General features: G+C 49.1%; 1 protein-coding gene across 2 annotated transcripts in view; it reads right to left on the reverse strand.

Annotated features, from left to right (window-relative positions):
- Nucleotides 1-218: 218 nt before the first annotated feature.
- Pitpnb (phosphatidylinositol transfer protein beta) overlaps nt 219-12,038 on the reverse strand; it is a 56,060-nt gene continuing 44,240 nt past the window's right edge. Inside the window, exons 9-12 of one of the 2 annotated variants that reach the window (XM_042667660.1) lie at nt 7,148-7,258; nt 5,511-5,633; nt 2,938-3,022; nt 219-1,966 (exon numbers count right to left, since the gene is read on the reverse strand). In XM_042667660.1, coding sequence (XP_042523594.1) covers nt 2,975-3,022; nt 5,511-5,633; nt 7,148-7,258 — 282 coding nt within the window. In that variant the 3' untranslated portion in view covers nt 219-1,966; nt 2,938-2,974. The remainder of the gene's footprint in view (nt 1,967-2,937; nt 3,023-5,510; nt 5,634-7,147; nt 7,259-12,038) is intronic. The other variant, XM_042667659.1, reaches the window with a different exon arrangement.

A 12,038-nucleotide genomic window follows, 5' to 3' on the forward strand; every position in this document is an offset into this window, starting at 1 on the left:
CCACCTTTTGTCATTAGATTATCACTTTGTTTTTAAAGACAGAAAACGGCGTAAGAGACCAAACAGGACAAGCGAGTGTGTGGCACAGGTGCATTATTCCATGGATAAATCTGTTGTCTTTATTTCTGAAGAGCAGGATGGCCGTCACTGCCGAGCCGACCGAGCCGGCCTAGTTGGCGAAGGAGTCGAGAATAGACACAGCACCAGGAGTCAACTGCTCGAGCACACAGGGGGGCTTTAGTGATCAAATTTATTATTATTCTTGTTTAAATTTCGTTTGCTTTGCTTTACTGTAATTTACACAGGAGGCCGCCAGGTAAACGGGGTGTTTTACATTCGCCACGCATTCCCCCCCACCTCCAGTTGTTAGAAAAGCATTTGATGTGCCTGAGGCTCTGGGCCAGACTCTAGACGCCAGTGCACAGGGTTTGTGAAGAGGCCAGAGCCAGGCTCTGCATGGCACCAGATGCCCCAAATAGGCAGCACCCCGCAGGACCATGATTCCGCTCTGACCAAGCCTATCCCCCACCGTGCAACCGGCCCTGGCAGTAAACACAAGCCTTTGTCCTGGGCACAGGAGGACTGGGACGGAGGAGAGGGAGGCGGGCCTCCAGGCAGGGACGGGGCCCCACCCCCAAGTAGGTGGGGCAGGCAGGACTGACAGCTTACGTGAGGGAGGGGACTGCAGGTTAAAGAGGGCAGCTTATGACCAAGAGGCCAACTCAAGCCTCCAGGACAGGACAGGAGAACAGGCATTCAGACAGAGAAAGTTGATAAAAAAGAAAAAGAAAAAAATCTTCCCTAGCTATTGTTCCTTCTTTAAAAAAACAGAAAAGTAAAAAAAAAAAAAAAAAAAAGGAAAAAAAGGAAAAAACAAGGCGGCAGCGACTTCCACTGTGCCCAGCCACCCTGGGTTCTGGCTGAATGCCCTGCTGCGAGCACACAGGTCTCGCGCAGGCCAGCCCCGGCCGGCCGGCCGGCTGCGTCTTACTGCCCCTGCCCCAGAGCCAGGGTCCCCTGAACAGCAGGGCGGTGGGAAGAGCAGGCTCTGCCCACTGGCCGCCCTGGCCACGCTGCGGCAGGAACCGGTCCTTTCACAAGCAAGACTCCACGCAGCGCGGCCCTTCCGCTGCTGCTCGGGTTCAAGGACCGACCCCTCGGTTTGCCTAACAAGAGCCTTCAAACCACCTTGTGTTTATTAGAAATCACAAACCGTCATATCAGTTTTTTTTTTTTTTTAACTACGTCTGATGTAGAAAAATACTTGAAATTTAAAATACAAAAATCCAATAAAAACTGGGAAATTTCTTTTTAAAAGGACTCTTCCCTTGGGGGTGAACGAGTAAAAATGGGTTTATACTTAATAGAGATCGTCAAATTTGGCTGGATGATAACAACCATCCAGAAATAAATAGTTATAAATACATTCAGGGTTTATATTTCAAATTCATTGGAATACCAAAAACAAAAAAAAACGAAAAGTGGTGAAGCGGTTTCGGGGAGTCTAGTTGCTTATAGGACTGAAACAAAAAATTTACAGGAGACTGACTTGAAAAGAACAGAAAAGTAACAAAAGGCTATATATGTATTGGTCCACAATTTGACATTTATGAAGCATACCAGCTGGGATCACATTGCAGTCAATTCATCCATTAATGGTATTACTCTGATAATTACTCAAATCCATCCCAGGTATGTATATATTGAAAATATTTCCTTCTGCACTCTTGCTGAATGCAGGTGCAGAGCTGGGGAGCTGTGCGGATCCCTTCCGTGTGTTTGTATGTACATATATACACACGAGTGTGTACCTGGCGTCTGTAGCTCTACATGCGTTCTATATACAGCTACAGACAGAGGCGCGCGCGTGCGCGCACGCCGGGACCTGCGTCTGCGTGATGCCGTCAGTCCTCCGTCACTCGTCGCTGGCTGCGCTGGTTCCTCTCACTTGACCTTGATTACGTAACTGTGGGAAGAGCGGAAGACAGCGCGGGCTGTTAGAGCGCGCAGGGCAGGCACTGCTTGCCCCGTACTCTGAGTGGAAAGAGTGTATATACCTTCAAACCTCACAGATGGACAAGGTTTTGGTTTTCTACTCATAGGGACCTTAACGTTTCATCAGAGGGGAAAATAAATAAGCAGAAATAAATGGCAGAAACTTAGGAGAACTTAATAAAAAGCAACAACAACAACAAAATTAAATGAACACTGAATTTAAAAGCGTGAGCTTCGAAGACTCTTGGAAGAGTCCTTCATTCTTACTTGGCACAGGGGCTCCTTTCCACAGCCGATTATCCCAGTCAGGAGGAGGGGAGGGGAGAGGCGGGGAGGAAGGGGAGGACTGTGTCCCGCTGGCTCTCCCTCCCCACACAAGTTCGTCCCGTGTGTACAGAGACTGCTCACTGCTGCTGCCGAAGACTCTCACGGCATTTTGTCCTCTAAGAGAAATAACCACTACGCTTATTCTGCAAATGAGTAACGTTTACGTGTGTGTGTGGAGTAAAGCTGCCTGCAAGGGGAAGAGAGGGCCACTGTGATGGCCCGTGGGGCACAGGAACCTCATGCAGGTCGGCCTAGGCCATGGGACCAAGGCCTTTGATTTCTCTCGCACTCATTTCCATGTTTCCCTACTGGGCGGCTGGCTGTGGGAAGCTGGCCGGTCCCCAGGACAGTGCTGCGCTATCACCGTGCGCATGGCTCTCGGTGTCAGAGGCCATACTAGGAACTGGTCTGGGTTTCCTTCCTACTTCTAACCTGGCTGGTCCCAGTCCCTCTCACACAGGTGAGAACTCATGTGCTCACTGTCCACTTAGAGAGATGTCTTTCTTCTCAGTCCTCCGTGTAAACCACACGCGTGCAGCACGGAGCTGGCACGAGCCCCTGCTCAGCAAGTTCACTCCCCTCACCAGACTCCGCACCCGGGTGGGCTTCACTTACACAGTATGATATTGTCTCTGACCCTACAGGGGCTCATCTAGACATCAGCAGCCGACGTGCCTCGGACGGAACCCTTCTTACGCATCTAGACGTAAAATAAAATTGTGAGCTGCTGAAATCAGTCTAGGTAGGGCGTTAGCAAGCAAGGAGAGAAACGAGACCTAGAAGTCACTGCCTGCTGGAATTGGCCCATCGCGGGGACAGTGGGGGCCTGAGGGCCCGGGAACAGGGCTGGCTTAGAGACAGGCTGGCAGAAGGCTCTCCACCGCAGCATGGAAATACACATGGCATTTCTGGACCCAAGAAACAAAAGCCGGCAGGCCACATGAACTCCCCAAAGGCACCAAAGGGGTAGAGGGTGGGGGCAAGTTCTGGCCAAGGAATGGGGAGCCCCAACTCTGTCCATCCACATGTCCGCGGTCCCTGGACCAGGCCTGGAGACATGAGTGTGTGGCCATCTTTGCGGCTGCTGCAGGGCAGGGGGAGGGGGGGGGTCTTTAAAGGCAGCTTGTTGCTAAGGAGAACGGAGGGAAGAGCGAGCACAGGAACAGCAGACAGCACACAACGAAGCGAAGCGCAAAAGAAAGGCCAGGCATCAGAAGGGACACAGACGAGGGGAAAACTAAACCAAGAAAACAAAACACATTTCTGAAGTTCCCCAGCCCGCCCCGCGCCCCCCCTCCCCCATCAGCTGCCAGGGTGCGGGGCCTTCTGCTCCAGGGCCAAGCCTATCTGGGGTGGGAAGTTGATCCTTAAAAATCCTGGTGAACAAAGAGTGCTCTCAGCTCATCAGGTGACCAGGCACCTCCTGAGGGTGGAGAGGGAGAGGCGGACCCTCTTGACTGGGAGGTGAGAGCTTCCTTGGGAGCCTCCTGGCCACCGCATGAGCCACTGCGATGCCACAGGAGGAGACACCCACCCTCTGCTGCAAGAGCAAAAAGCAGCTCGTGTTCCGATGCCAGCACTCAGTGTGGCCGCAGGTCCTCAGCTGTCTCCCTGGCACACCTCTACCACGAGGGAGGAGGCCCAGGAATGCCGCCTTGGCACCATCTCTGCTCCCAAGGGGTCTCATCATGTGGTCCTGGGCCTAGGGTGTGCTCAGGTGTCAGGACATGGACAACTGGGGAGGGAAGGGGGAGGGGGGGAGGAGAGGGGCTCAGCCATTCAGTCCAAAATGGGGGTTGCAGGACTGGTGGGCTGTGTGCACCACCTGATCATGGGAACCCAGAGATGGGCTCTTGCCTGGGGAACAGTCCTGCTGTCAGGCTCTCTCTGTTACAGATGGGGCAGCGGTGTGTAGTGAGCTAGTGGGGGGCATGGATTCCTGCTGCTAGGAGGCCTGGCCAGGGCAGGGCAGGGCAGGAGTGAAATTAGCTGCTTGTGACTGGTGAGAAGGGGAAAAGGCTAAGGTGGGCAATAGGCTTGGAAGGCAGAAGAAGAGCTCCTATGACCTGAAGACAAGACCAGGGCAGAGGAAGACTCCCCTCCGGGAGCCAGGCCTGAGGCCCACTTTTACTATGTGAAATGGATCGCTCTAAAAAGCCAAACCTCAAAGCTATCGTGTTGTCTCTATGGGGAAAGAGGTTCCAGATTTCAATCAATCAAACGAAAAGAGTTTTGGAGCAAGATCCATTCATAAGTTGGAGTCTGCTTATAGTTTACTTTGTGTATAAGATAAGGCTGAAGTATTTCATTGCCTTATAAAGAAAGTATGTCCTAGTCCTCTCAGGTCTGGACAAAGCTAATTAGAAGCAGACCTGCTGCAATCACCCAAAGTAAGCAATTTTAAACAGATTCTTTACGATGCTGTGTGCCAGAGACAGATTTCCTTCTGCGCCAAGAGACTGCTTTGCAGCCACTCTCCACAATGAAATGGGGCTCCTGAGGCACAGGGGCTCCCTGGCCTTCCACCTGTAGGGAGCGCAGGGCAGAGCCGGGCCTGCTGGCAGTGGGGGGAACTCTGCGTGGCCCTGGCCATTCCTTGGGGTCCCTTCCCCCATAGGGTCTCACTGCCAACTGCAGACAAGCGTGGCCCTGGGAAAAACCAAAACCAGACCCAGGCCAGAGGAAGCCAGTAGAATTAGGTGGGACAGGAGTCGCCCATGGCAGAGGGAGGAGAATCATCCCACGAGGAGAATCATCTAAAACTTACCTAGAATGACAGGGTCAGCGCTGCCCAGGAGAGGGGCAAGGACACCGCTGGGGGTGACCACAACACTGCCCTACCTGTCTGAAGAACAGGGAAGTGGGCGCATGGCGCCCAAGCCCTTTGTGCTGCTGGGAGGCCAACTGCCAGCCCTGTGTGGGTCTGACCAAGCGAGAGCCACACAGAGCTGAAGTGCGAGAAAGAATATGGAGCCAGGGGCGTCTCTTAGGAACAGCTCGTAGAGTAAGAGAGTCCCAGGAAAGTGCCCAACCAAGAGGAAATCCCAGCCTAGGAAGGGAGGCAAGGACCTGAGAAACGTTGTTCTAATGAATAAATACACCCAGAGCAGTGGCTTTCAGTATGGCTTGCTAAGCAGGCAGTTAAGGAACAGAGGAAATGGGAGGAGCTCCCTGCCCGGCTGCCTTACTGTTTCTAGTTCTTTCTGGGTCTCATCTTCCATTCTCCTAATGTCTTCCATTGTCAGATCGATCCACTTGTCAATCCAACAGAAAAGCTGGCGGTGAAAATTTGTAAATATCCTTTTCTCTTGCTTTTAAAACAAAGAAGAAAATTAGTGTAAGACAGTTAAAAGATTGAAGATTAATGACACATTAATGTATTACATGTTTCGATTCACCCAAGAAATGCACAGATACTTGTTTTGAAAAGACCCACTAAAAATGGATTAGTATTCAGGCAATAGCATCATAAAACAGCAAATAATCACCCCTGGCAGAAGTGTAATGATCTTGTAGAACGCAGACAGACACATGTGCACGCTCCCATCGCAGGCCTGCTGGACCCTGTCTATTTTTACCTTTTTCTGAATGTCAGCGAGCAAAGGTCAACTAGTTTTTCTTTTCCTGCTATGAAACTGCATGTTGTTCTTCACCTCTCTGCATTTTGAAGGTATACTGTGAGGCAGAATTCAATCACGTGCTCAAAGAAGACTCCTGGGCTCTTTGTGGTCACTGTGTTTTATCAGTGGCTACCCCGCATTACTTTTCCTATGCTACTGATGACTGCCACTATACATGTGTGCATGTATAGTCATGTACACAAGCAGCACTCAAGCTTCCCAAGGAGAGAGAAAATTGCACGGAACACTGAGTGTTTCTGGACACTATTCAATCCTTTCAACGTTTCTTCCACGAAGGGAGGGTGGGGACTTCATTAATTACATGTGTGACTTTTTATCAGAACTGGATTAATCTATTACTATGATCCAAGGGGAAGAAAGGCAGTATTTACAGTGCTTACTACAAGCCAGCTCTAGGCAGGCCCCAGAATAACCAGAGTTCCCAGCATTTTTCAAATGTTTACAGTATGTTAAAAGTAGGAAAGTTATGGTGACACAGAATGACTGTGTGTGGCAACCCCTCAGAGACATAACGGGGACATCTTTGTTAACAGTGGAGCCTATATGCACATCCAGGAAGGGAACATGCCAAGGGGCTTTTTCAAGCTTGCTGCGTGTGTACTTATACCCACGAGTGCTTTGTGGTTGTGTGTGGTCCGAGGAGGGTGCCCAGGACCTTGCAAATGCTCCAAGAGCTATATTTACCCTACTGCAGTGCTTCCCCCTCTGAGATCGGATTGCCCATCTTACTTGTACTCCATTCTTAGGTCACAGCAATCGAATCTCGAATGCACTGATTCTCTGGGAGGGCCTCCCAAGACAGTACTCCATGAAAGCACAGCACAGGTGCGTGTGCGTGTGTGTGTGTGTGTATGGTGGGGCTGCAGAAGGGTCCAGCTGAGCTGGGTCCTTCAGCACATAGTCTGCTCCCTCTCCAGCAAGAGGCAGGAAGCTGGGGGACCTGCTATTCCACAAAAGAGCCCTTTAACGCTAGATAGGGTAGGTACTCCAGGGAAGTACTCTGAACAAAACTTGCTATGCCTGTCCCTAAAGAAAGCCCTTACAACCTCTTCTGGCATCTCACTTTCTATCTTGGGGAATAAAAAGGGCAGAAATGACGTAGGCAGGAACAGTAATCCCTCCCAGAAAGGAGAAAGGAAGGGCTTCCCTCCTTTCCCGTTTGTGCCTGAGATGTTCAGCTTTACCTTCTGGATGAAGTTTTCTACTTTGCTCTGCAGGCCCCACCACTTGAACTTGATGGTCACCAGCTTATAGGCGCACATCTGAGGACAGTCAGGGTCACTGGCCAGCTCCTTCTAGAGGAGGAAAATTGAGAAGGGGAAATGGTGACTTCAGGAGGGACTGTGGAGTGACACGAGGACATCAGAGCCTCAGGGGTGCTGAAGTCACACTTGCTGCACGCACTCCCCCCTGAAGTTAGCTTCTATTCTGAAGATGAACAGGTGCAAGCCCGCCCAACTGCTCATTCTAGCCACACCCACCAGGGCCTCCAGGGGAGGCGAGCCTAGTGGCTGCTGAATGAAGCACTGCCACAGGAAAGGTCACGGAAATAAGGGCAGCGGGGGAACCATCCCATTCAAGCCACCGTGCACACCCATGCTCCACCTAGGGGACAGCACCATGTAAGCATCTTGTGTGAGTTGAGTGGGCACACACCCTGCGTCTTTCCTACGTACACCTCAACTGTGCTCTGCGCTGTCAGGCTGGGGACCAGGGGCTCGCAGACAGGACAGAAAGACACCAGTGATTTCTTCCAAAAGAAGCAGCCTCCCGCCGTGGATGCCATAGCCCTGGTCCTCCCCGCTGCCAGCTGCAGTGTGCTCTGGCAGGGAACAGCCACCACAGGACACAGCTGGCTTCCCAGGCCCCAGCTCTGCGAAGCAACCTTCTTCGGCAAGCAGTGAGCCGAGGCCGAGGGGCTTTCAAACCCAGTGAGGGCCACGTGGTGGGCAGAGGTGGGAGGTGGCTGCTACACACTCAAACAAGGAGCAGGGGTACAGCTTCCACGGTAAGACAAGCTGTCGGCCTGGTCTCCTACCCCTCGAGCAGAGGAAAGGCTGGGTGGACTCTCACAGTTCTCTTCTCTACAAGGATGATCTGAAACTAAATGTGGGGTGTGTAAGCCCAGCTCTGCACACGCAGTGCAGGGGCTGCACATTTTTTCCTAGAACCCTGGGTGTATCTGGGAGAACACTAGCTCTTTAGAATTTTCCTGTGAGTGAAAGCGTAGGGGTGGGGTGGGCAGGGCTCTGGTCAGAGAAGAAGCTAAAGGGAACACAAACACACCAGGCGAGCATGGGCTGCAAGCACAGAGAGCCCCGGCTACAACTACTCTCCAGGTTTATTTCTCATGCTTCCTTAGTGAGCTCAGCAAGCGGTGCAGATCAGTTAGTTCACATACTAATTATTAGTAACTGTTCAAAAAGAAATGTACTCATTGCCTGACTTACATAACTGTAACATTACCTTGCCAATAACAATTTTAAAAGAAACACCAGAAAAAGACTAGCTAAAAACAAACAACAACAATGATCAACAAGATGTAGTTTAAAAATCAATGGGACAAAAAGATCTAGTTTTCAGTGTTCATCTTCTCAGATCTAAGATGTATATTTAATCTCAATCTTTTTTTTTCTTTTGGGAGGGGGAGGGGGTTTACTGGTCCTGTCTGTGAGCTTCTTTTGCTCAAGGCTAGCACACTACCACTTGAGCCACACAATTCCACTTTTAGCTTTTTTGGTAGTTTAGTGAAGAAAAGTCTCATGGACTTTCCTGCCTGGGCTGTCTTCATTCAAACCGCGATCCTCAGCAGCTAGGATTACAGGCATGAGCCACTGATGCCCAGTTCAATCATATTCTCTACCCAATGCAAAAATATTCTTAAAAACACATCCTTTCAGGGAAAAAGTCAACATAAAGCTGGCTGCCTTTCGTCGGTGGCTGGATTCCTGGTACCAATGTCTCAGTGGGAGGCAGAGAAACCCATCTACAATGGTCTCCAGACCAAGTGGAGAAAACACAAACATCCCCTCTGCTTCTGTGACGGTTATTAATACACGCGTGGCATTTAAGGTCATGTGCAATTCCAAAAATGCCTCACAGGAGGCCATCTTGAAACTAGTGATTCCATTAACAGGGCTTTAAAATTCTACTAGATGAAACAGAAAATGTGAACGCCCTAGGGGTTAAGTGAAGCACCAGGAATCCTTTCCCTCCCTTCCTGGCCTAAAATCTGACACTGTGCAATAACAAGGCATATAGCTGTTCATATCCTAAAGTATACAGAATTCTCACTTTAAGAAATGTGTCAGGTTCACCAGGCAAGGAAATAGAAATATTGTAATTTATTTGTAAAAGCAAAACCCTACATTTATGTCTACGCTCTAGATCAAATGGTTAAGATTCTTCATGGGCTTTCAAACCATGGCTCTTAATATGCACAGCCTTTAAAAAGAAGCTTTTGCAACTGTAACCTACCCTCTGCACAACATCTTTATAATTACAATACAAAAACAAAAATCTCAGGGCTAGGAATGTGGCTCAGTGGTAGAGTGCTTGCCTGGCATGCATGAGGCCCTGGGTTTAATTCCTCAGTAGTGCATATACAGAAAAAGCCGGAAGTGGTGCTGTGGCTCAAGTAGTAGAGTGCTAGCCTTGAACACAGAAAGGCTCAAGGACAGTGCCCATGCCCTAAGTTCAAGCTTCATGACTGGCAAAAATAAAAATAAATCAATAAAAATTCCAATCAACAGCAAAGCAACAGTAAAACCCTACCTTTCAAAGAAGAGTTACACTGGGAGGGGGCAGTTAAATTTTGGGGTAAAGCTTATTTTCCAGTCTGTGTGCTCAGCCCTCAGAGCACTTACAGCAGCTGAAGGCAAAGCTCAACAGCGGCTTCCTCTCTAAGGATTTAAAAGTGACCCCAAGCCAGGAGACAGTAGTAGCTCATGTCTGTAATCCTAGCTACTCTGAAGGCGGAGACCTGAGGATCTTGAAGACTTTTATGACTAACGAATGAGCAAAAACCTGTGTGGCTTGAGTGGTACAGCCTCAGCCATGAGTGAAAAAAGCTGAATTAGAGACCCACAATTCAAAGTAATGGCACAAAATAGATTTTAAAACAGAGAAAGTCCCCAAAGTAATCCAGGCAGGGTATGGGTCTGTAATCTTAGCGACTCTGATGTTGGTGCAGTAGGACTGCTTGAGCCCAGGGTTCAAGGCTAGCCCGGGCACCCTACTGAGAACTAGGTCTCTAAAATGACCAAAGAAATCCCAAAACAAATGAAGCCAAAATCTGAATTAAGGTCTTTCACATACAGTTCTGACTGAGGAGAAATCTAGTGTCTCACCCCATGGAGGTGAGACAATTAAGATGAATTCTATTGAGCTGTAAATGAAAATTCTGTGAAAACCTGAGTTTTATATTGATGGACTAAAGCATGACAATTTTAAAGGGGTCATTTTTAAAAGGAGGTGAACACTGGCTGGTTACAAAAAAAAAAAAAAAGCCATCAGAGGCTCAGTAAAGAGCCATGGCTACCAGCATAGTCTAACAGAACTAAAATTTCTTCTGCAGAACTAAAAAATTTCATCTGTAATATAACAAGCACTGGAGAGTTGCAAGCACTGGTTAGTCATGAAATGTTTCCAAAATTGCATCTCAATGGTTTGTGTATTCACCAGATTCCTTACATTTCACGTTACTAACTATAAAACGAAGCTCCCCCACACAAGTCCTGTTTCTAATTTAAACCCGCATATTGGGTTACTGTGAGGTATGCGGCCCAGGGCCTGCGGGAAGTAACGTACACTGCACCACACAGCCTGAGTAAACAAACGCAGCGCGTTTCACAGCGCTGGTGAGCAATCAGCTCATATCAGCCACGAGACTCGTTCTTGAATCTGTGGCAAACAATGGATACACAAAGGTAAAAGAGAATTAAGGGGGGGAGGGGAGAATTCAGAAGCATTCTGTAAACTTTTTCTAGTCTGTACATGTGCCACACACACACACACACACACACACACACACACACACACACACACACAAATTTTAAAATGCCAAGCTAAAATCGTGTGTGCTCTCAGTGCTCTGTAAAATTCGGTAACCTCTCTGAGGACCCCGGCTCCTCGGATGTTAACTTCACTGCTCCTGGCAACACTGCCACTCACATTCAGAGGCTGATTTTACAGTGTCTGTTTGCAGCCCAGATTTCACTAAGAGTTCAAAATAAACAGCCTGTAAGGGCTCCTGCCAGAGTCTCAGTACATATATACACATTCCAGGAGACAGGTGAGCTTCAGGAAACTCCGCTCTCTACCTCCCCATCATCTCAGCTGCCAGGACACAGCAGCTGAGTCTGCTGGCCAACTTTAGACTCTGTCGATTCTCTGTAAATTAAGTATACACACTAAGTTCCAAACAAATGAATTGGTGGTGGTGGTGGTGGTACTGGTAGTGGGTCTTGTACTCGGAGTCTGGAGGCTGTCCCTGAGCTTACTTTGCTCAAGGTTAGCACTCTACTACTTCGAGCCACAATTTCACTTCTAGTTTTCTGGTGGTTAACTGGAACTATGAGTCTCATGGACTTTCCTGCCCTGACTGGCTTTGAGCTGAGGTCCTCAGATCTCAGCACTCTGAGTAGCTAGGATTACAGACATGAGCCATCTACACCTAGCTTATGAATTGTTTTTTTGTTTTTGTTTTGGTTTTTTTTGGCTCTGTTCTTGGGACTTCAACTCAAGGCCTGGGTGCTATCCCTGAGTTTTTTGTGCTCAAGGATAGCATCCTACCACTTGAGCCACAACTCCATGTCCGGCTTTTTGGTGGTTAATTGGAGAGGTCAGAGTCTCATGGGCTTTCCTGCCCATGCTGACTTTGAACAGCAATCCTTAAGACCTCTGTCTTCTGAGTAGTGGTGTGAGCCACTGATGCCCAGCTAACCAAGAGAAAGTACCTCCACACTAGCCACAACCTGTATCACAGTAAGAAACAGAACCCAGGGTATAAAACCCAGGGGGTCTCAGCAGGTGGGAAGGGATGACAGTGCAAACCTCCTCCCACGCTGACCTGAC

The sequence above is a fragment of the Dipodomys spectabilis genome, unplaced genomic scaffold (assembly GCF_019054845.1).
Source record: "Dipodomys spectabilis isolate Male_0828 unplaced genomic scaffold, ASM1905484v1 ptg000416l, whole genome shotgun sequence".
In the NCBI taxonomy this organism is placed as follows: Eukaryota; Metazoa; Chordata; class Mammalia; order Rodentia; family Heteromyidae; genus Dipodomys; species Dipodomys spectabilis.